The sequence below is a fragment of the Lissotriton helveticus genome, chromosome 5_1, assembly GCF_964261635.1.
Source record: "Lissotriton helveticus chromosome 5_1, aLisHel1.1, whole genome shotgun sequence".
In the NCBI taxonomy this organism is placed as follows: Eukaryota; Metazoa; Chordata; class Amphibia; order Caudata; family Salamandridae; genus Lissotriton; species Lissotriton helveticus.
The window spans coordinates 394,135,264-394,158,953 of record NC_136065.1 but is presented as its reverse complement, the minus strand read 5'-3'; the positions used below and the strand labels follow the sequence as shown (position 1 = coordinate 394,158,953).

The window sequence follows — 23,690 nt, the reverse complement described above, 5'->3', positions numbered from 1 at the left end:
TTCAGTACAGGTCTTTGGGATGTTTTGAAATAAGAACTGTGAAGGTTAAGTCTTTAGCCCCTACATTTTGGTTGATTTGGCCTTTAAAGATGCTGGTAGCTCCTGACCCTGAATATCAGTTCTATCTCGTAGGAAACAGGGCTCTATTGGGTGCCACCGGTCATGCAATTGTCCCGGTTTAATAGAAAATGTGGAGTAAGAACAGCCTCTATCTAGAAATGGGTCCCTGAGCACATTGGAGAATACGACAGAGTGATGGCATCTCTGCAGCATGTTGTGACCTTTTACATCTTTTTGGGTGCACAATTGGTCTCACCCCATAGCCTTTACCGTTGAGGATGATTGCGGAAGAAACATTTCTGAAACATCTGAAAACCTATCTTTTCAAATAAGCAGCTTGCTTGATCCTTTGTGCGAAAACCCTTGCATCTCAGCGCTGGGAAGCCTGCAGGGTAGCCATGCGCTTTACAAATCCAACCATAGCATAGCTGTACTGATTGGACAAGGATTGGTATGTCATGCATTGAGTAGGTCCTAGGGTGGGCGGGGCCTTCTGTTGACAGGTAGAAATGTGAGCCAGAAAAACTGGGCAACGTGAGTGTCCCTGGATTAAACTGAAACAAGCAGGAGCTGCAGGCCACAGGCAAGTGGCAAGCTGGGTGCCCAAGTGCCTACTAATATGGTTGCGCTTCAGACTAAATAAGTAGGGGCTGGGCGGGGCTTCTGTTGGCGGGAAGAACGGTGAGTGGAAAAACCAGGTCAGGAAAACCCAGGCAATGGCAGTATCCCTGGATGAGGCTAAAATAAGCAGGAGCTGAAGGCCACAGGCAAGTGGTAATCTGGGTGCCCAGGTGCTTACTAATGATGTTGTGCTGCAGCCTGCATTAAGTAGGCCCTGGGGTGGGCGGGGCTTCTGTTGGCAGGAAGAACAGTGAGAGAGAAAACCTGGTCAGGAAAACCCAGGTAGCGGCGATGTCACTGGATCAGGCTGAAACAAGCAGGAACTGGATGCCACTGGCAAGCTGGATGCCCAGGGGCCTATGTAAGAGGTCTTAACTCATAAAAGGTTTCAATCACGAGTAACATCTTTGACCAAATGACAGAACCAAGGTAAGTAATAAGAGTAAAGCACACTGGTTCTGTGGAATTCCTTCATACAGGTATACTGTATGTATCCAACTTGTCAAAATGCATTCAATGCATACACAGGTCAACAAATAAAGCAGCCAGAACAATTGCAACCAACAGTGTGAATCTGCAATTTCATGTCAAAATGTAGCAATTGTAAGATCCTCCACTACAATCAACAGGGTCAATGCTCTGAACAAGTACTTAAAATGAAAGGCTGTCCATACTTGTTTTTAATTAAAATAAATATTTAGGTGCCTCCTAATATGCTATGGTTTCTTACCTGAGTTCTGGGCGGCCTCCCACCAAACCAAAGGAGATGAAATCCCCCCCAGTGTTCTTTTTCTGACCATTGTACACCAACATACCTGACAAAAGAAGAACAGTCAAATTAAAGTTATCAAACCAGCTTTCTCCAACTCTTACTGTCACAGGAATAGAGACCCAGTACAAGTACCTGCTTAGAACAAACGAAAAGTACCATAAGAACACATCTCGAGCAAGACATGCCCACACACCAAACAGCAGGAGGGTATCATAGCAAAAGCAGAGCATAGAAGAATATCTACTGCCCGGTCCAACTCAATAACTTACTTTTAATGTTCCAACCTATTTTGTTTCTGACAAATAATCACATAATTTTTCTTTCTATCATGATAGTTACATTCTGCCCTTGTATCCTTTTGTTAGCTTGAAGGTTAACCAAAAATCCCAGGAGAGCCATTATCTTGTCCGTCTCATACATTGAACTTGTTGGTGATAGAGAACAGTAGGCTATTCAAATTGCTGTATGTAGCCCAAAGGTATTGATGATCGAGGCCCTTCTGGGCAGACTGAAAAGCATGGCTTACAACAATTTATTGCCACACGAGTCCTAGTCTTAGATGTTGAATTTGCTCAGGCTTTTGACGCATGTCAGTTTGGTAAAATCAAGCGCTAGATAAACCCGAAATGATCTCATTTTCCGAAACAATTTTTGTCTTTTACATACCATAGACCAACTTTACAATTCCCAGCAAAGCACAGGCACTCTGCAGCAACATTGCTATGGATGGGAAAGTGAACTTTGCCCATAATATCGAAATAATTATTTTAGCTGCAAGTTACAAATGGGAAATTGTAGTGCCTAAAATGAAATGCACAGTTACTCCATGTATGACAGTGTTTCATGTTGGGTCGGGCATGTGGTTCTAACACACATTGAGCTCAGTGCATGAGGCTTCAGAGGCAGCATGAGTCCTTTCATCACCATTTCTTCTACTAGAACCCTAGGTGACACCCTGGCATGGATGGCCTCTCTGGAGACCACTGCCCACTAAAGAGAGGGAACTGCTCTCTGCAGTCTTCTCGATGGGTGGGCTTAATGCTTCAGTCAGAGTTTCTTCTGTTCTTTGCAGGCTGGCTGCCTGTGCCACTACTGATGTCACCCCGTCCTCCTCGTCTCCACCCGCACTATATTCCAGCGTTCTTAGGATTCTGCAGGTGGCGGAGCCAATGAATCATTGAGACAAGTTATGCCTGATATGGAGCCACACAGGTAAACAGCTGCCACCATTTAATGCTATAATTTAGCCACCCACTATCCAGCACATGAACCAAAGAGATGGCTCTGTCATGGCAGAAACAGGAGTGTCCCAACTGTATAAATATGGGTGAAAAACAATAAAATTAAAGGGATTATATGCTTTCTTACAGCTGCGAACAGTTGAGACTCAACAGACTTGTGCGCAATTCTCTTATTTCATAGCCTGTTTATGCGACCAATCCATCCCCAGAGAAAGAAATCACGCGTCAGATGGAATGCACATTCTACTGTGTGTTTACAGCTTGGTGCTTTGTGATCCAAAGTGTGGCAGTGTGAGGAGCAGAATGTTCCAAGTAGAGCATTCCAACAGTGTTATTGAATGATTAAGTAAGTAAGAGTCATGCTCTAGCAACAACAAATCTACAGGTTAGATGTTTGTCTATCTGCAAAGGTAGTTCTGCTGCCTCAAGCCCTGGCCTAAGAAGATTTGGAAGTACCACAAATACACAGTTACTATTCAGCTTAAAAGACACTGCATGCCTCTGGATGTAGATAATTTCAGAATATTAGAACCCTGTAGAATGTTGGAAATCATGTTTTACGCAATAGAGGGAACGCTGCACTTTACTGCTAATTTTTCAGGCAAACACTTCAGAAAGATTTAGCAGTATCATTTAGAACTCTAGACCACTGGAATTTGTGCATTCATTCATTCTACAGTCTGCACAAAAACACTCCTTGTGGTTTTTTATGTAACGTTTTATTGCTGTAGCATATTAATAAATTATGTTAATTACTGTTATTAAATTGCTGGCCACAGATCCAAAACAGGGCTAAGATGATAAAAAAGCAGCCCTAGGGAAATGAAAATCTGCGCAGTACGCAGGGCATGGGTAATGCAACCACCACAAGGCAATTTTGAGTCGGAGTTCTGCCACAATTAAGTGGTAAATTAAAACATGTATCGCAAATGTGAGGCCGGGTAATATTAGAAGTGCAAATGATTCAGTAGGCCAGGATCTCAAAATACTATAAAATGTACTACTGAGAAATTAGCTGTAAAAGAAAAGAAGCAACATACATGTAGCACTTGCACAATGGCTTTCTTTATAGGTCCCCTGAGGAACGGTGGATATCAGGAAAGATTATTTTAAGCACTCTTGAAATCAAAGTTTAATTGTGCCAGCTCTAAGGTTCCCTCTAATCGAAATGGAATTGGTAGCTCCATTAGCAATATTCTGTCTCACATAACTAAATTAGTATAGTTTTAGTATACACGCAGTGTTTTTGTGTCCAATAAAAATGGCAACAATATGCACAAAAGAAAAATCTGTTAGAATTTACATGGTTTAAAAAACATTCCATTAATGCATTACAACAAAAGAGACAGGCAAGAACAGAAAGATACACTTACCAGAGTATAGAAGGAGGGCTAGAGATAAAAGGTTTTTTAAGAAAAAGGGGAAAAATAAAGAAAGAAAGACAGAAACAAATATAATGAGAGTAAGCAGAACATGGTGTGGCAAATTGGACCAGAAAAGATGCAGTGTGGAAAAAGGCTCCTGGAGCGTGTGAAGAGTTAAAGAGAAATGTGAGGAGGAACAGCATGACTATGAGAAACAAATAAGGGAGAGAATACCTTAAGAGGGACAAATGGTGAAGAAAAGGTAAGGGACCGACAAACAAGGGATCAAGAGAGAAGAGTAGAGCGTCAACATCCTCATTTAACTGAACCACAACAACTCGCTGCAAATTGTGACACCTTATCTGTTCAAATGACAGAGAACCAATTTCTCTTCAGGACAGCCTGTAACCAACTATGTGGTAATCCAAATTAAATTTTATTGACAAGGAGTTTGTCTTAGTGACTACATCGATATAGGGAATTTTCTTTTATCTGGTCTTGTGTTATGTTCCATTAAAATATCCAACTTGATGGTCGTATACACTGCCAAGAGCATTAATAAAGATTTTTATATTACGTATGAGTATAGGTGAAAGAATCCAATCGGTGTCATGGTGATCGCGTGTTTCCCATACTCAGCACCTGGACCAGTGAATCCCCCATCAAATTGGAAGCAGAGTTACTAACTTTTGAATCCTCGGATTTAGGTTGTTATACACTGAAAGACTGGCTTAGACTCAACTTCTCGTTCACCTATGTTTTAATGGCAACAGCAAATTAGGTTTAATTTTTACCTAAAATGATACAGGTTTGGTAATCGGAGAGCTCTATGGGAGCACAAATACTTAGACACAGAGACTTGAGTAGGTGAAAAAAGTAGCAATGATGAGATGGATAATGTTCGCCGATATTCCATGCTCTGTGAAGAAATTCCTTGGAACAAGAGGACATGGACTGTTATGAAAATTGAGACTACATCTCCTTCTTACTTCCTGAAAAAATGTGTTCAGAGGTGAGATGAGAAAGTAGACTGTACAACTGTTGGCAACAAAGAACCTTCCTGTGTAAAATTATACCAAGTTGTCCAGATCTATGGGCTGGTGACTTTGGATGTGCCTCTTCTATGAGACTGTGCAAAATGTTTTGCAATGTAAAATCATTTATGAGTAAGCATTTTTTCCTATCTATAGCTTCATATATACAATCTATAACTATCTATATATACTTATATAGATAGATATATACACACATACATATCTATATATCTTTAAAATGTTAGAGGCACCATGATAGCATTTGAAGGAATTTACAAATGAACAGCAACACTAAAGAGCATGTTTAAGACAACCAACTTACCATCAGCAGTGTCTGGGCGGAAAGTAATCTGGATCTCAAATTTCTTGTACGCATCCTTGATGGTTGGTAAGGGAAGGTAGGACTGTGGGTTGTTGGTAAAATACGGCATCACTCGTTCTGTAATAATAAGAAAGCCAAAATAGACCTTCATAATGAGGAACACGAGGGCAGGCTGCAATTCTTTGAAACTGAATGAACCGAAATCTGTTGGATTTTGATCACTTGAAAAGATTCAGTTAGCAAGTTTTCTGGCCCTGACGAAGTAGCAGGATAGCAGAAAAACATGCATTGTCCTCTTTTCCTCAAAATTGACTAATTCTTGTCGAAATTAAGGAATAACGCATATTAGGACCTTTCATACAAAGAAGAAGTCATGTGTTGTGTCAAGAACTGGAAAGAAATCTTTAAGAAGCTATTATAATTATGAACATAACTTCACCTTCGGACCTCAAATATTGCCCTTTGATTGTTTTATTGTTGGTTAGTGCATGAGGGAAGGCACTAAAGTCATATTTGACGTTGTGTTTGATCACAAGAGCTCCCTTTTCCTCTTGTTGTGTGCCTGCATACCACTTCTTAAAACATATTGCATTGCTTCGGGGAAATTGAACCCACCTAATCCTCTACAAGACTGCTCCATAGATGCATCAACTTGACTACAAACGTTATATTATTTACCTCCGCATGCATGTCTCACGGAACTAAGGCACTCAGAATTTCCCTCTATAGCTTATCACACAGATCACACCCTCTTGTTAGTTCTTCAGTAGTTTCTTTGTTTGATCAACGTCCTGCCGGAATGAGCTAAAAGAACCTACGATAACTCTCCAGGTGGTGCTGTACTGCGGACTAAAGGAGTGTTCAAGTTGAACCAGGCTGACCTCAACTGGGAACTAAACACTAAGTGGCACAACAGGCTAGCAGATGGATAGCACTTCACTTATAAAGTCTACAGTCAGAAGGGACACAGCATAGGTAAATGATAATTGGTGAAGCAAAGAGCCTTCACACCATGGTCTGCCAAACTAATAATCGGACACCTTTACTGAGCAATAACATTCTCAGATGTGTCTAAAAGATAGTCAAACTTTGGAACACACTGAATAAATTCATGTACATCAAGGACATAGTGCTGCAAAACCATGGCATGTATTTATTTCCACTTTCTTTGTCCGGTGGGGCTGTTTTCAGTCAGGTAATGTGCCTTTTATTACTTCACTCTTTTTGCTCCTATCAATTGCATTATTTCTGAAAAAATAAGTTTGCATAACAACTTAAACAAAACACTGGACATTCACAGCAGACCACCACGGTTGACTCAATATATAGTCACAGGGGCAAGGCCAGACATGTCTGTACATTATCAATTAACTTTGAAAAAAATCGAGTCTGTAGAAAATGAGCTCTTTCAGTTTACGGACTTTACATTAAAAGTGTGTAATATCTATGTTAGGGTTGTAATCTTAGAATACTTAAAACGTATGGGTTTATTTTCCAACACAGAACAGCATGTGGATATATGAAAACATATTACTTATAACAGTGATTGCAAAGTCATTGGACAAGAACATTATTTTTCCATTCCGCAGTTCTTACGTCATACTTGGGATTTCTGAGAAAATACACGCTTTCAAGATAAGGGTCTGGGCACAGGGCATGCAGGGCCAGAAAGACAGATCAATATAGGGAGCAGGGCCAGTAAGACATAAATCAATATAGGGAGCTCCTAACGAACAGATGTTGTCCAGTTGCTATGCTGATTACCCAGATACCTGGGTTTTAATTCCCTGTCACCAGAACATAATAAACTTAAAGGAATTCTGGGCATGTCACTTTATCTCGCTGTGTCTCAAACTACTTTTGTGCACAGTAAATATGCTATTTACATCGGCACAGTGTGCTTCCTATTTCTGCTTGAATCACACCCCCCATTCCTCATCCCGTTTTTTGTCATCAAGTCTATATTGGACATTCACAGCTCTGTTCGATGGACAGCACAAACCTTTTAAGGATGTTCAAACTACAATAAAAATGGTGTTCATTAGGTGCATTGTGGCTGCTGGGAGTTAGGTTTGCGCTATATCTAACACCTCAATTAGTATTTACCAACATGTTGGGGAACACATGAAACTATGGAAGAACAAACACCAAGAGATTCACTGCTCAAATAAATCTAGATAATAATTAAGAACCCATCCGTTTGTACCCTGCAAAAACACAGTGCGCTATTGCCCTAACCAGACTGAGGGAGTGATATACCCTCATCGTGAGCTAAACAACCACTCAACTACACAAGCATGCCTATTAATAGAGATTAAAATAAATCACCAGGGCAGACAGAATTGCAACTTCCTGTAATACACACACACACAGAAACCAAATTGTTGAGGGCTGCGCAGGCAGAGAATAACTAGTGACTTACCTTCAGTAACGTTTTTTCTGGGAGAGATTATCTAATTGCAGATTACTCACATTTTGAATATTCCCCAGGCATCAGACTAGATCCTAAAGCTTTTCAGCAGGCTTTTGGAATGCTGCAAGGTGGCACGAGCAGATTCGCACAGATGCCATTCCGCTCAAGAAATGACATGCAGGCTGCACCAACAAGGGTGAGAAATTAAAGACTACTACTGAAGTAAATGTTATCATGCACTGCATTTGCTATGTTGCATTGGGGCAAATTGAGTGCTGAGATGTGAGGCAGTGTGCTCCCACTCTCCTGTTTGAAAAGGCGCTATTGAGCGGACGAGCTTGTGTTGATGCACCTACACCCAGTGACTGGTACAGAGATCTGAAAAGACTTTGGGCAGCCTTTCCAGCACCCCAAAACTAATTGTTGCTCTCTACTGATGAGGATTGTCGTAGAATGCAGAGCAGTCTGCACACTTCATGCATTTGTCAACTTCTTCAGGAAGATTTCAAGTAACACCAAAGTTCACTCACCTCTAACTTTTAGCATGGAGAAGGCAGTCACCCGTCCTTGACGATTGGATGCCGTGCAAACGTAAGTGCCTGCATCCTCAAGTTTGACTGATGGAATGGTCAGCACATTGTCATCTATGGCGGCTTCTTTTGGGAGATCGCCTTCCAGCTGAAATAATAATGTGCATACAGTAAGTCAATCATTTATGTAGTGAGACAAAACCAAACAAAAATGGCACGTTTATTGCTCAGGTCAAAAACTCATTTTTTTTTCTCTTGGAGAAGTGTGGCTCACTGGGGAGAAGTGTGGCTCACTGGTTAGAGGAGGCAGACCTGGAAGCAGAGGTCAGCCCGGGACCAGGGTTCAATTCCCGGCTCGGCGGGGTCTTGAGTCCTAAAATGTCCATGGACTCGACAATTCTCGCTCCGGTGCCTACTTGATTCACGGGTTCACACTCTGCGACTCTGGGCAATAGCTTGCTTAATCTCCACAACGACCCCTCGCGGCGGGATGCCTGGCTTTCACCTTGCGGATACCCTGCCGGGGTTATCTCACAGGGGAATACCAGGACGGGTTCCCTAAGCAAGCGATTAGAAACCGCTCGGTGATTTGCGCTATATAAATTCCTGTACATTTACATATGTTAGAGCTTCCCACCTCATACTTGGCTGTAGGGGGCTATTAAAATAAAGAACCCTCCCCAAAGGCAAGGTAGAAAGAGGTAGCTTAATACCCCCCTCCCAATACCTTCTGCAAAGTGGGAAGAATCAATATAAGAGCCCTTCATCTTTAGCAAAGGCTTTTGGAGGAGACAACTCCCCCCTCCCAATCCCTGTATGAGTTGAGTGTTCAAATAATACAACTCTACTCTTGGTTAATGCGGGGGTTACATGTGGCAAATGATCCCGCCCATATCCCTCCTTTGCCATGCATTCAATCGTGAATAGGGCACTAGCTTAGCTGGCAGAGGTCTCGCAACACCCAGTTCACAATAGCAAGCAGGGCTTATTTTAAAAGTTTGTCGCAAAACATTCTAAGAGCAATACATATATGAAAGCCAAGGAAATTCACCGAACAATTAAAGTAAAATGAAGTTAAGATTAAAAGGGTTGTATTAGTGCCTACAGAGCAGATCCTAGAAAGAAAGGACATGTACAATTTAATGTACTAGCTTCATGTTAGGTTCCAGTCCCTCCATTTTAAGGAAGTAACACTATTTCTCATTTATTGTATACAGTGGGAGCATTATTAAAGTTATGCTCAGCATCTTCTGCTCACAGACAAAATTATAATAAGAACTAGAGCCTTACAGTGCCTGAGAACCCTGACCATATTATCCTTCTTCAAATGTGTAATAGGTCAGTCAGTCATAAATTTTATTTCGGTCATTATGACCATAAAAGTGCAAGCATAGTGAACAGAAAAATACAAATGCAAACCAAACTTTTTTAACAACAATTTAAAAATGTTTCAGCTTAATTGATTAGTCTAAAAACTGTTATAAAAAGATTAAATTAACTTATGAGGCACCTAAAACTGAGTCAACAAGATCCTTAGACGGAATGGGAATGGGCAGCATGGACGGCCATGCTGTCAATATACTAAAAAAGGCGCTATAACCAGGGCTAAAATACATATTAACAATTTAAAGAAAAACTGAAAATCAATAAATGTAATTCTTCAATAAGAAGTACAAGCATTTACATTTTCATCACAGACCTTCGGATAGCCCACATTCTGCCGAGGAACTTGTCAACTGCGCAGGCACCTAGGAGGCTAGAGTCCGATTTTAAAATGTGCAGCGCTTCGCAATGACAATGGGTACCAAGCCGCCTAAAGACAGGAGTAAGCCATTTGGCTCTCGGGAAATGGTACATGTGACAACCAAAGAAAATGTGACCATTTGACTCAGCAACAAAGGGGCAGCCTGGGCAAGAATGCAATGTAGTGGAAGACTATTGCCAGGAGGCTATAAGAGTGTTCAGCGGGAAGGAGCTAAATATGAATTGCACATAGAGCTTCCTATCTTGCGGGATTATAACAGCCTCCAACTATTGTTCGTAAACACCTGACAGTTTAAATTCCATAAAATCCATTCGGAGGTGCCCCTTGACAAATGGGAAATAGAAGACTAGGCCACCCAATTCTAATATTGCTTCTTGACCAGGTTTTTGCTAGGCCTAGGCATTAATGTTGGGTCCTTTGTGTTCCACGATCCCTCCAGCCCCATTGTAGTGAGCAGGGACTTCACTTTGGAGAACTAAACCGATTTCCCTAAAGCAATCAAGAGCACTTACTTCTACAAGGGCAGCAGTGTATGGGAGCAGCTCTGAGAATGTTTTTAAACGCAACCAAAATAGGGGGCGTAACCTGCCGTTCTCAACGATAGAGGCTCTACCCATGTCCAGCCTTAATGGGTGGAGAGAGGTACTTTGAGGAAGTGAGCATAAGGCTCTCAAAAATGTGTTCTCTGTGGTAAGAAGGCAATCCAGTTTTTCAAAACCCCAGGGTTCCGCAACATACAATGCTGAACCCGCTGCCTATGCTCATATATGTGAAGTGGGGCTGCTACTGGCTCTGCTCTGCGCGGTCCTATGCTCTTTAATCAGAACCCCCATAATCTGTCTGTGCTGGAGAGTCCGCTTCCATACATGGGGATTCCAGGATAAGTCTTCGGAGAGAGTGATACTCAGATAATCGAAGGTACTCACTCTTTCCAAGGAAATTCCACCCAATGTTAACTTGCCTTTGAATGATTTGTGGGGGTTCAATATTAGGAGTTTGGTCTTCGGGGTATTAACCTCTTGGCCTCTCATTGCACAGAAAGCCTCAAAGCGTTCTAAGAGCAGCTGCAGTCCTCTGGGGTTTTTTAGAGACTATGTGTCATCAGCAAACAACAACGTTGTCACCTTGGCTCCCCCCCAGGGTTGGGGCACCAGCGGGAATATCAGTGAGATACTAGACAACTCCATTTATGAAGAGTGAAAAAAGAGTGGGAGCGAATACACAGCCTTGTCGGACCCCCTTGCTGACTTTCATTGGGCCTGTCAATTGGCCTTGGCTGCCCCAGCTAATCCTTGCGTAATTGGCCTCATGAAGGCGAATAATTAATGTTAGGACCACAAGGGGTAGGCCCATCTCCTTTAAAACGCACTAAAGCTTGTGTCTAGGGATAAGGTCAAAGGCAGACCTTAAATCAATAAAAGCCACATATAGCCTTCCCTGTCTGATGACCACCGTCTTCTAAGCTAATATAAGGAAGCGGAAGACCTGGTCGATAGTGCTAGTTTTCTGTCTAAACCCTGCTTGTTAAGGGGACAAGATGGTAAAAACACTTCTTCAGGTCTGTATCTTCATAAGAAGGGCACGGGTAATAGAATAGTGAAAATAACTCTTCTGGGATCAGTTTGCAGGCGGCAAACAATTTTTACAGGCACCATATTTTACTACAGATAAAGACAAATTATTTAAAAATGCTATAACTGCAACAGGTACTCAATCAGTGTTTTTTTTTTTTTACACTAAGAACTAACTTGTGCTGTTTGCGAAGATTCATAAATACGGCGCAGTTCTCATTTGGCATCTACTGAAGAGCCGGATAGGACCCTGAAAGATTCTAAATACCAAAGTCCAAACAGGAGCGCAAGATTAAGGTTCTGAACGGAATGGAGATGTGGAAGGTTCAGGTTATCAATGGAACGGCGATGTGGAGTGTCTACCTTGTCACAGGGGCAGGAGATTAGGGTCCTAGCAATGACCTTTAATAGGGGATCAAAGTACAAAAATATTGGGTAAGCTGAGGGTTTGAGGAGGAGTAAATATTGGATCACTTTAAGGACTATTAATGCGGCACACGAAAAGGTACACAGGAGTTTCCCTGCTGGACTGATCAGCAATTCACTGCCCCCCAACTTAGTCACTACAAGTCCAGAAAGTTCACTGCTGAGCTGCTTCAAGTGGCACAAAAACGAAATCTGTAAAAGTCCTTCAGGTGGTGGTGGTGGTGGTGGTCCGAAAATTCAATGACCGTAACAAGCTCATGAACTTATCATGGAATCAGCTCAGTCTAAACCTTCTCCACAGCCAATATATGGGCTGCTACAATATGGATGTGGAACAATTCCCTTACTTCGTAGTTGTGCGAGTGGAAAGCACATAGTTGCCACAATCTAACAGGTATTTTGGTGAAGCATAGAATGTGTTTGCATGGAAGACATATATACAACGAGGATAGCCTCAATTTAGAAAAGGCTGATGTCTTGAATGTTTTCCTCTGAATAACAAATTTGCTTATTTAAAGACTCAATAGGAAACTTCCTAGAAGAAACCTGCCTGATCCCTTCCACTCAGTGAAATCAGAAATAAAGCCTTTCTCATAGGGGTAGCACCATTAGAAGCCAGGAAATATTTCAAAACAGACTTTAAGTGTTACATGTTAGAGCACTGGCATGAGGAAATGACAAGATGAATGCTGGCCTTACATAACAAAACTAGGGTTATAAGGACTGAAGATCAGGTATGAGCAATATAAACAAATAACAGACTGCTGCACCTGAGGTTTCCTAGCAGATTCAAATTTGTATTGAAGTCTTTATATAAGTAATATCAACAATCTAAGACATATTGCAACATGGAAAGAATCAAGTAAACCCAATATGCAAAGCGGAGTGACAGGAGCAATAGGACTAGAGTCACATAGCACTCAGGGGGTAAGGCAAATATATAACAAAAAAGAAATAACAAAATAAAGTTTTTGTGTGCTTTTTATGAAATCACTCCAATGAGAGATTGACTTCTGAAGCTCAGATGGCCTTCTGCGTTTAAGCAAAGTCACTTAAGGCAATCAAATGCTGTTCAAGTAGATTTACCTTGGTCCATGTGATATTTGGGACAGGAAAGCCAGAGGCCATGCAGGGGAACACAGCAGTCGATCCAGTCGTGATCTCCTTGACTTCCGGATGGGCAGCAATCTGGGGCACAGCTGCACAAGAGTAATGCAAACAGAACAATCATTCAGGGGAAAATAAAAAAAAGGAGTTTCTAACATGCCATTAAGATTGTACTAAAGAATACAGAACATACCTTCTCTTCAGCACAGCCTATTGGAAAGCATGGTAGATTCAAAGAATTACAGATTAGATACAATAGGTGGGAAACAGCCAACACTGCCTTATTCTGTATGGTCCTCTATAATGTATTGTTTTGTAAATCAACAAGGACCACGGGGCTGGGCAAAATATTTATTATGGAAACAAGTAACAATTCAAATGGCAGCCGTGGACAGGGACAAGAATTAGGAAGCCAAGAAAGGCAGCACACTTCTTAGAGGTTTTCACAAGGACTGGACAAATTGGTTTTTCTTTAAGCTACAGTATGCAGATGGAAATCATTGGGCAACTACGCCCATTTCCACTGATTTCGCATATACCTTCCCCAAATGAAAAAAGAAGGCGGAACACAAGCACACTGCCTGCAGCATAAGTATTTCTCATTCTGCACAATGAGAAATGCAAGGAATGAGGAATACTTGTGCAGTGTCCAGCACTGTCAGGGATTGAATAATGTAATGACCTGAATGGGAATTAAATTAAGTTCATTACACTGTCCACTCATTCAAAGTGCACGAAAGCAAGTCCCTGATCAGAGAAACGGGTGCATGCTGCTTCTCTGCTAGACAGCCAAGAGTAGCCTGCAGGCCGGCGCCATACCATCCCAGCAGTAATTGCCAGAAATTGCTTTCAAGAACCAGGTCAGGGGACTGGACAGAGTATTTACCTTGATGTAACTATCATTCCGGTAACTGCATTGCCCACGTCCTCACAGTGTTCCTAATAGCAACTGTGTTGGACTCTGGGTTCGTTGTTTCTTTTTTTAGCAACACTAATTCTGCTCTTCAGGAGGTTACTACAGCATCTACAGAGAACTTACCAGATTTGAAGATACTCAAAAAAGTAATTGAAATTAACGCTTAATTAGGACTGTCGTTTGGGTTTAATCCAGTACTCCGCTTAGTGACACCATTTAACTGATTCAAAATCAGAAGTGATAAATAGAGACCATACATGAATAAGCCCCTCACCTTGAATCAGATATTGTAAGTTAGAACAATGCTATTGACAGTGGGGATTCTTTTCATACATAAAAGGCTAAGAGATCATGCCACAGAATACCAACTCAACTATAAATCAAAGTTGACGCATACACTTGAGAAACTCACACTGCACATGAAGGATGACCTGCGAATGCACCGTGCCCACGTCGTTGGTGGCAGTGCAGCGGTACTGTCCGGCATCTGACTGCTTCACCTGCTCAATCTTCAGCATTCCTCCCTGTATGACCACATCAGAGGGCAACCGGGTTCCCACCTTGCTCCAAGTGACACTGGGCTGAGGGTCCCCAATGGCCAAGCATTCAAATTCCACTGCATTGCCTGCGAGCACGGTCTGCACCGAAGTCCTAACATTTATCATCACCTTGGGGAGTGCTGTAGCAGAGAGAAGAAAGCAGGATTGCAGCTTAGACCAGATTTCTTACTGTGTATCAGCAGAGATCAGCACTCAAAGACATTATTCCAAGACCAAGGTTTTAACCTTACTTTAACCCCAAAAGAGGAACCTTCCCCTATTGTTTATCTAGCAGGTTATTTTGAGTTTCTAGAAGAGCCTTAGAACAAAATTTAAAGACTACCAGCTTTTATCTGTATTACAAATTAGGAAGTGGCTGCAGTGAAAGACCGTCACAATACGTTATTCATCTGGTTCAGAACCTTTAGTTTATACACAACATAGAAAGTCAGACGAACACGTTCCCTGGTTGCATTGAGAGAAAGTGTACATCTTGTTTCAAGAAAGTTGTTACATCGCTGTGTTAAGTGTCTATCACACAATATGAATTGGTGGGAAATATCCATTTAGTGATGTGAAACATTTTAACACTGCAACATCTGTCAATAATGTAGTTAATTCCTAACTAAACAAGAGAGAGGTCCCAATTGGACTAAACCAAGAATCACGCATTCCTTTAAAAAAAAAAAAAACTCCTGGAAGTAGACAGCAAGGACCATTAACTGCATTACCCATGACAACTAAACAGGGCCACAAGAAATGCACTCCTGAAGAGACTTAATGGGAACTAAACATCAGTGCAAAATCAACATTCCACTATAACCCAAGACTACTTTCAATCTTCAAACCAGAGTTTGTAATTTAAGCATGAACTTCGACACCATTGCTGGGTCTGGGTGTTGCAATTTGTTTATGTTCGAAGAAGTGTTGGGTCCCCAATATTTTGTGACCCCCTTTCCCCCTTGTCTCTTAGTCCACAATGTACCATGGCAAAGGCTCCACCTTAGATTGTGTTAACACCACACATACACACACCCCCAACGGGTAAGGGTAGTAGGTGTAGCTGAAAGTTATGGGGTGCTAGTGCATGATGAAACTGAGAAAAACCTAACTGGAACAGTGGCTCGGAGGAAGCATATGTGTATGAAAGTGCCCTCATTTGCATGGCTGCCCCCACTTGTTGCCAAACTGGTACCTAGGGCCTATGTTCTTTCCCTAACACTGCATTGAGACAAACCCAATTGGCACTCTTTAGCCATAGGTCAGTCCCCTGAAAATGGTACCACAGGTACTGTGGCCAGGGAAGGCATCTAAAGGGCTGCAGCACTTATTGTGGCACCCTTAACGGACGGACGGACGGACACACACGGACGGACACACACACACACACACGGACGGGCACCCACACACGGACGGACACACACACACACACGGACGGACGGACACACACACACACACACGTTTTGGTGCAGAACAAAGTGAAGAGTCGGCATGGCTCATATCCCTGTGTGCCATGCCTACGACCCACTGCCCTGGCATAAGTCAGCCACCCCTCTAGCTGGGTGCACTATAACAGTGTGCATGAGCCCTGTACCCCTACAGTATCTAAGCCAATTCTTAAGTGCAGCAACGCCATTAAGAGTATATGGTGCGAGGAGTTTGTCATTGCGAACACAGCCTCATAATGGCTTTACTGAAAACTGGGAAGCTTGGTATCAAACTTCTCAGCACATTAAACCCACACTGATGCCACTGTGGTATTTAATGAAAAATGCACTCAGAGGGCATCTGAAAAACAACCTAACACTAGTGTCCAGGCTGAGTGGCTGCTCGCCAGCTGCCACCACGAGACATGTTTCTGAACCCCTGGGGCGAGAGCCTGCTGCTCTAGGGGGTCTGAAACAATGCACATTCTAGGAAGAGGTGCAAAGCCTCCTCCCCCAGGATGGGCAGCCTCCACGAAGGGAAAGCTTCAAAGTCTTGCAGCCTTTGTGAGCTACCACAGCCCTTTACTGCTTCCAGCAACTGGCTCCCACTGGTTCTGACCCCCACTTTGGGTGAGAGAATCGGCGGAAAAACCAAGTGAGGAAGGGGGGTGTGCCCACCTTTGCCAACCCCACCCCTCAGGTGGGGGAGGCGAGGTGAAGCACAACTCTCAGTCCCCGCCATGTTGCAGATGGGGGGACCCAGCAACCAGAGTGAGGCATATGTCCCCTGCCCACTGGAGGGTGGCATAAGAGGGGGCATACCCACCCCTATGAAGGGACCCATTGGTCCCAACTTTTACTAACCTGTAAAGCCCCTTAATCTGGTATTTAGGAGCACCCTGAACTTTGCCTCCTCAGACAAGAATCGACAAGAAGAAGAGAAGAAAGACCGAAGAAGCTGTGCTGAACTAAGAAGAAAAGTGCGCCCACTGATTTGGCTCCAGCCCTACCAGCTTATCCCCACCTCAAACCTGCTCCAACAAAATCGTGGTGTGTCCAGCAGCCCTCAAGAACCTGGAGGACCTGCCCTGCCTTCCAATTCAAAGACTGTCTCCCTTGAGGACTGGATTTGCTCACCCACAGACTCTGGCTCTGGCCAAAAGCAGACACCCATGGCCAGAGTTCGAGTGACCCAACACCACGAGGAGGTCTCTCTGGCGAGCCGGACCCGAGCCTGAGATCTGGTGATCTCTGACCTGCCTCGGGTCTTCAAATGATGCCTGTAGTCTCTTTCGGGAGGACCCCCCCCCGCCGACCGCAACTGGAGCTGGTAAGAAAACCCGACACCTAAAGACAACCTGCACCCGACGTCCCACGCCCTTGGGTGGCCCAACCAATGGTATCTCAGCTTCCCCAGGCATCCCAACTTACCTCTCCAACCGGTGGTCACCTTCAGAAGGTCTTCGACCCCGAGCCTGCAGTCTTTGTTGTAACCAGAGAATTTTCATGGAAATCAACAGGGCACCCAATGCCAAAACAGCACCCTGCACCCAGCCCCCCTTGTGCCGCTGCGGGTGTACTTTGGGTGCTAGCTCGGATCCCGCTTTACCCTGAGCCTAACACCAGGAGCGTTGGTCCCACAACCTTGCGGCTTGCTCGTCAGCAGCCACCAACCGGAGGCCCTCTATCCCCCATTGGATAACATTGGGCCTCCACACTCTGCACCCGGCGACCCTAGTGTGGCTGAGAGTGCTTTGAGAGTGCTCACGAGCAGGCCACAAGAGTGTGGGAGCAAAGCTCCTGGACTTCAAGCTCTCTTGCCACAGATGGCTCTTCCTAACCTGGGGGAGGTGTGAACACCTCCGCCCAGAAAAGGCTTGGTTTCTGGGCTCAGGGAGCGACAGCTTCCATCCCAGAGGTCCAGCAACATGTCTCGTAGTGGCAGGCTGGTGCTTACCGGTCAAGGAACCCACCAGAGGCTGGTCGTTTTTCAGGGGACATCTCCAAGATTTCCTCTGAGTGCATGGTATAATAAATTTCACAGTGTGGGTTTATTATGCCGAGACGTTTGCTACCAAACGTCCCAGAATTCATTAAAGCCATTATGGTGCTGTGGAGTTCGTAATAGCAAACTCCCAGACCATATACTCTTTATGGCTTTACAGCACGTACAATGTCTAAGAATGGACTTAAGACACTGTAGGGGTACAGGGCTCCTGCAACTGTACCCTCACCAGTGTTATAGTGCACCTAGCTAGAGGGGTGTCTTATCTATACCATAGGCAGTTGGTTGCAGGCATAGCACTCAGGAATGTGTGCCATGTCGACTCTTCACTTTTCCCAGCACCAAAACTCGCAGCCTGCAATGGCAGTTTATGTGTGTGTGTGTGTGTGTGTGTGTGTGTGTGTGTGTGTGTGTGTGTGTGTGTGTGTGTGGTGTGTGTAAAGGTACAGGGCCTCTAAGGCTGGCACAATATATGCTGCAGCGCTTTGAGGCCTTCCCTGGTCACAGTGCCCTTGGTACCCTTGGTACCTTTTCCAAGGGACTTTTATGTGGCCAGAGGGGTGCCAATTGGAGGTACACAGGTACCGTTTTGGGAAAGAACACAGGCAATGGGAACCTGATTAGCAGGAACCCAGGGCACATCAAGTCAAAGTGCATCAGTAATCTGGCAAAAAGTGGGGTAGTTGCAGCAACAGAAACCCAGCTTCTTACAGGCACTGCAACCACTTCTAGACAGTGAATATTTTCTGATGCTGTTGTAGCCATGAAAACCAGCACATTATACTTACCACAAATCTTGGCTAGTTGTGATGCAACAGATGAATGGGGATGTCAAAACAGTCAAGGATCGCCATTTGGTCTCCTCCAGTGAGCAAAGGAATGACATCCTGCAGAGTTGTCATTTGAAAGTGTTACAAAAGGAAGTAGAGGTCAAGAGGCTTGAGATCAAGGACAGGCCAAAGGGTACCTTCCTTTTTTGGAATGAGAAAGGAATGGTTTCTTGCAATCCTAGTTCTCTCGCAGGGGTACCTCCATTGCAATCAGAAGCATGAATTATCCCGCCCATGTGAAGGGACCCATTTACCTCAGCTTACTTTGGGAAAGCCAGGAAGCACGTGCAACACAAATGTTAAACTTTCCATGTTAAAACCGGCTATACTGCCAATTATATTGAATAAGTTTAAAACTTGGAAGAAAAAAGGCTTAAACCTTTTAAAAGTCACTGGAAGATTAAAAAGTGACCTTTTAAAAAAAATCCTTCACAAACTCTTTTTACTTCTCTTTAAAGTAAAAAAAGGGGAAATATATGGAAATGTAGCTGTACAGGTTGCAGCATTGAAAACAAAATAGAACACAGCACCTTGCACTCCAATGCCCCATCATTCCCTGCAGGTGACGGTCTACTCAGTCCTTTTTTCCGGGTCCTACTGACAGGATCCTGGAGCAGAGCTCTGTCTTTTTAAAGTTTTTTTTTACTCTAATAAGGTTTCATATGTTGCTTTAAAAAGTGATTCACTCAACTTCTTTTTTTTTAGATACTTGTCTGACAAGAAATGTATCAGCTTTTTCGCAAAATGAAATTTTTGTGACCTGCCCACATTATGGCAAAAAAATGTCAAAAAAGACCCGTACAGGATCCATAGCCTCTGTTTGCCAGACTCTCATGACCCCAAGACAAGTTGTCACTGCACAACCCTCTACAGGCACACGTTGAGGGGGAGAGCGAGAGAGAGGGAGGATTGACCTCCATGGCCAAGTAAAGCACAGCAGAAGGAAAAATGCCCTGGCTGGCGAGAGTTCTGAAGGAGAGGAGAGACTGTCCTCACTACCCTCTACTAGTGTCCCTATGACATGCTCTGAGGACTCCCACAGATGAAGATCCAAAAGGAGAAGATATGGCAAAAACACTAAGCTCACTCTTGATGCTGAGAAGAGGTACAACACCTACTTGCTCGACGTCAGGAGCCGGTTTGATGTCCAGGAATCGAACACTGTTGACATTGAGAGTACATCAATGTTGAGAAATCATACAGCAGCAAATACTGTGACGTCAAGACATACACTACAAGTCCCTCTGGTGTAGGGCTACAGGTACAATGGCTTTCTTGCTCAGGAGAGCTTGGACCTCCGCCATGAGCAGCTGCTCATGCTCTAAGCTGACTGCATGCGGTCATGGTGGTATGTTTGGTAGTGTGGAAGTTCAAACTGTATCCTGCTGCACCACAGATCCGCCCTACTTGTCTAGGGTTATTTTCGCCCATTGAGGAAGAAATAGCCCAGTTCATTCCCTTTAACGGTGGTGTATGAGATGTGGAAATATTAGGTACATCATTACTTGGTGGTGTCCCTACTGGAACTGCATCTGCAGTTGCCTCAGCCATTTCTAATCATCCTACCCTTTGAAAGATCATTTGGCCCTAACTTTCCTGACAGGATTGGTCTAACTGGTAACCAGCACCAATCCAAGAGGCTGGACACCTTAGGCAAGAAAATGTTTTCTTCCACTAGCCTGGTACTGCGATCTGTGAACACAGCTGCCTTTTGGGCTGTTACTCCCATTCACTATGGGATTTGGTTGCACACGTGCTGCCCATGGTCCTGAAAGAGGCTCAGGCCATACTCGCCCAAGCCCAGTCAAGCTCTTGACTGCACCTCTGGAGAGGTGCAGTCAAGTTAAAAATCAGATGTAGGCTGAACACGACCGACTAGCTAGGTAGAGTGGTTTCTTCGTCAGTGGCCTTACGGCATCACGCCTGACTGAGAAACGACTGGTTTTTCAGGGGATGTCCAAGCCTCTCTTATGGACATGCCCTTTGATGGTGCCTATCTCTTCGGAGACAAGGCAGACTCAGAGCTGGAGCGCTTCAAGGATAGCGGAGAGACGGCCAGGTCCTTGGACCTTTCCAAGGCCCCCTGCCAACCCCGGTCTGCCTTTCGATCCTCTCAGGCCCATAGAAGGGGATTCTAGTGGCGTCCTTACCCGTCCAGTCACCACAGCACACAAGCTCCTCGGCCTCAGCGCAGCCAAGGACACTATACCCCCTGACACCCCAGGCCCCATGGGTTGAGCAGCAAGAGGTCTGACCAGTTTCCCCCCCCATCATCCCACCCCCCACCTGACAGCAGCAGACTCCAAACCTATTTAGTTAGCCCTCCAGCCATCATGGGCAACCAGTGAGAGGCAGGATACGCCATCACCTGCATCACTGGAGGTCGATAACAACAGATCGCTGTGTTCTCCCGATTGTATGAAAGGCTAATCCCTCCCCTATGTGACTACCCCCCCACTCATGCCCCTCATTTGTGAATGGCTGACAGATGACCATATCTACTTTCTCCGCGAGGAAGTGCTGACTTTCTAGGCCAAGGGAGCCATAGAGAGGGTGCCAACGCCAGAAGTAGGTTGTGGTTGCTATTTCCGCTATTTTCTGGCATCTAAGAAAGATGGAAGCTGTGTCCTATCCTAGACCTGTGCCCTCTCAATTTCTTATACAAGAAGAAATTCAAAATGCTCATGCACGTTCAAGTTCGGTCAGCCCTGGACTGGGAATACTGGATGGTAGCATTGGATTTGCAGAACGCATATTTCCACATTCCAGTTCTGCCTGCCCACAGATGTTACCTGCTGTTCACAGTGGGCTACAAGCACTTTAATTTTGCAGTGCTCCCGTGTAGCTTTACTAGAGCCCCTTGGGTGTTCATCAAGGTGATGGCGTGGTTGCAGCTTATCTGCATAGATTAAGGGAACCAGTCTTTCCCTATCTCGAGGACTGGCTGTTGAAGGTGTGTTCAGCACAGGCAGTCATCTTCCACCTGCCGACTATGGCGGACCTTCTGCAATCGCTGGGGTTCACTATCAATATGCTTACCTGTAACTTTTGGGAACTTTGACGCCAGACCTACCGGCTGCCAGCCTGTGTGGTTCCCCGCCGCCGCAGCTCAACGCGGCCGCCGAGTGGGAACTACACTACCCAGAATCCTCTGGGACGCCGCCTTCTTTCTTCCCCGGACTTCCGCGCCCGGAGGCGCTTAAATCCCAGCTGCACCTCCCGCGTCGCGGGAGCGTGCGGGGCTGCGCCGGGCTGTACCGGGCTAAGCCCGGGCAAAGGGCGGGCCCTCTGTGGCCCTCAGAGGCACGAGGAGGACGGGACGGGGCCAATCCCTTAACATTTTCTCCTTAAGGTACTTTATTGCCACTAACACATATGCCCGGATAGTTATCCTGAGGATTATTGAGGAATATTGACAATATTGCTTATATCACTGCTGGGAGCACCAACATGCTGATATGTAGTCATCTTGTTTTGTGTTTTGTGTGGTAAACCATTCCATTTTCCAGCCATTTGTTCTCCGCATTTGCTTTGCTTATTGCTTTGTCCTACAGTCTCCAGCTTACATTGTAATTTGTTCAGTATATGCTATGTCTCCAAGGGGCAGCCGCAGTAAAACAGCTGCTGTGGGGGGTGGTCCAGTAACTGGCCCTATCGATAACTTTATAACTAAGGCCAATGATGCTATCAACCAGGGTATTTCTCTTTTAGAACGCAGGGTCTCACAAGATCTGGCCCATGCTAAACGTTCATCCCTTGGTCTTATTGCTTTAGCTACCACACCTACCCAGACAATGCCCAACAATATTATTAGACCTTTAGTAAATGTATGCGCTGACATTCACACAATTCCAAGTGAGGTAAATTTATCTGCCTCAATTCCTTTGATAGATTCGGAGACAGATATTAGCATGGATTTGGAGAAGACCCCAGACCTGCATATTAATCCCACTCCTAAAGTCTTATCAGTTGATAACACAAGGCAATTAAGAGCCAGACGTGAGGGTGCTATTCAAAAACAAAATGTATCGAAGTCCCGGTTTACAAAGGTCAGAAAACATGGTTCGACAAAAAGGAAAACTGGGAAAGGTACAAATTCTAATTCAAATCAAAATATAAGCAGGGCTACGGAGTCAATTCAGGAGGAGCAGCAGGGTGGGATATTAGACAAGGATGATATAATCAATGATAACACTGAGAATGCAAATGATCGCATGCTGGAAAGGTTGGGTGAATTATTAAGTATTTATTTGTCTCCCATTGAAAGCAGGCTTACTCGGATAGAAAAGCAAATAGCCGAATTGAGCATCCCCATTAAGAAGTTATATAAAGAAGGTGCTGTAAATGGTGCAACAAAACCGAGTTCTACAAAACCAGTATGCACTAATTCTAACATTTCTCAAGTATTAATTGCAAATACAAATAGTCTACATAAAGCCCCATCTGTCACACTAAAAGGCCCAATTATTACCCAGCCAATAGCTAAACCTAGTACTAATAATGTAGCCTTAGACAAAAGGAATGACCAGAACACTAAACAATTAAATGGGACTACCGTGGGACAACCCTTGAACCCCGCAAGCAGTTCCTCCACGGTTCAACTGCCACAAAAAACAACTATATTTACAACAAGGGGTAGTGAGGGACAGAGTCTCTGAATTAAGCAGAATACTCTCACCCAGTCAAAAGATCAGGGCTAGATCCAACACCGTTTTTAGCTCATTGCACCATCCCAGTTTCAGAACCT

General features: G+C 44.2%; 1 protein-coding gene across 2 annotated transcripts in view; it reads right to left on the bottom strand.

The window, feature by feature from the left end:
- The window catches only part of HSPG2 (heparan sulfate proteoglycan 2), a 948,088-nt gene that overhangs the window by 73,847 nt on the left and 850,551 nt on the right, over positions 1 to 23,690 (bottom strand). The window contains exons 74-79 of one of the 2 annotated variants that reach the window (XM_078642605.1): positions 14,555 to 14,821; positions 13,206 to 13,318; positions 8,358 to 8,505; positions 5,415 to 5,531; positions 4,068 to 4,085; positions 1,412 to 1,496 (exon numbers count right to left, since the gene is read on the bottom strand). In XM_078642605.1, the coding sequence (XP_078498731.1) occupies positions 1,412 to 1,496; positions 4,068 to 4,085; positions 5,415 to 5,531; positions 8,358 to 8,505; positions 13,206 to 13,318; positions 14,555 to 14,821 (748 nt within the window). The remainder of the gene's footprint in view (positions 1 to 1,411; positions 1,497 to 4,067; positions 4,086 to 5,414; positions 5,532 to 8,357; positions 8,506 to 13,205; positions 13,319 to 14,554; positions 14,822 to 23,690) is intronic. The other variant, XM_078642606.1, reaches the window with a different exon arrangement.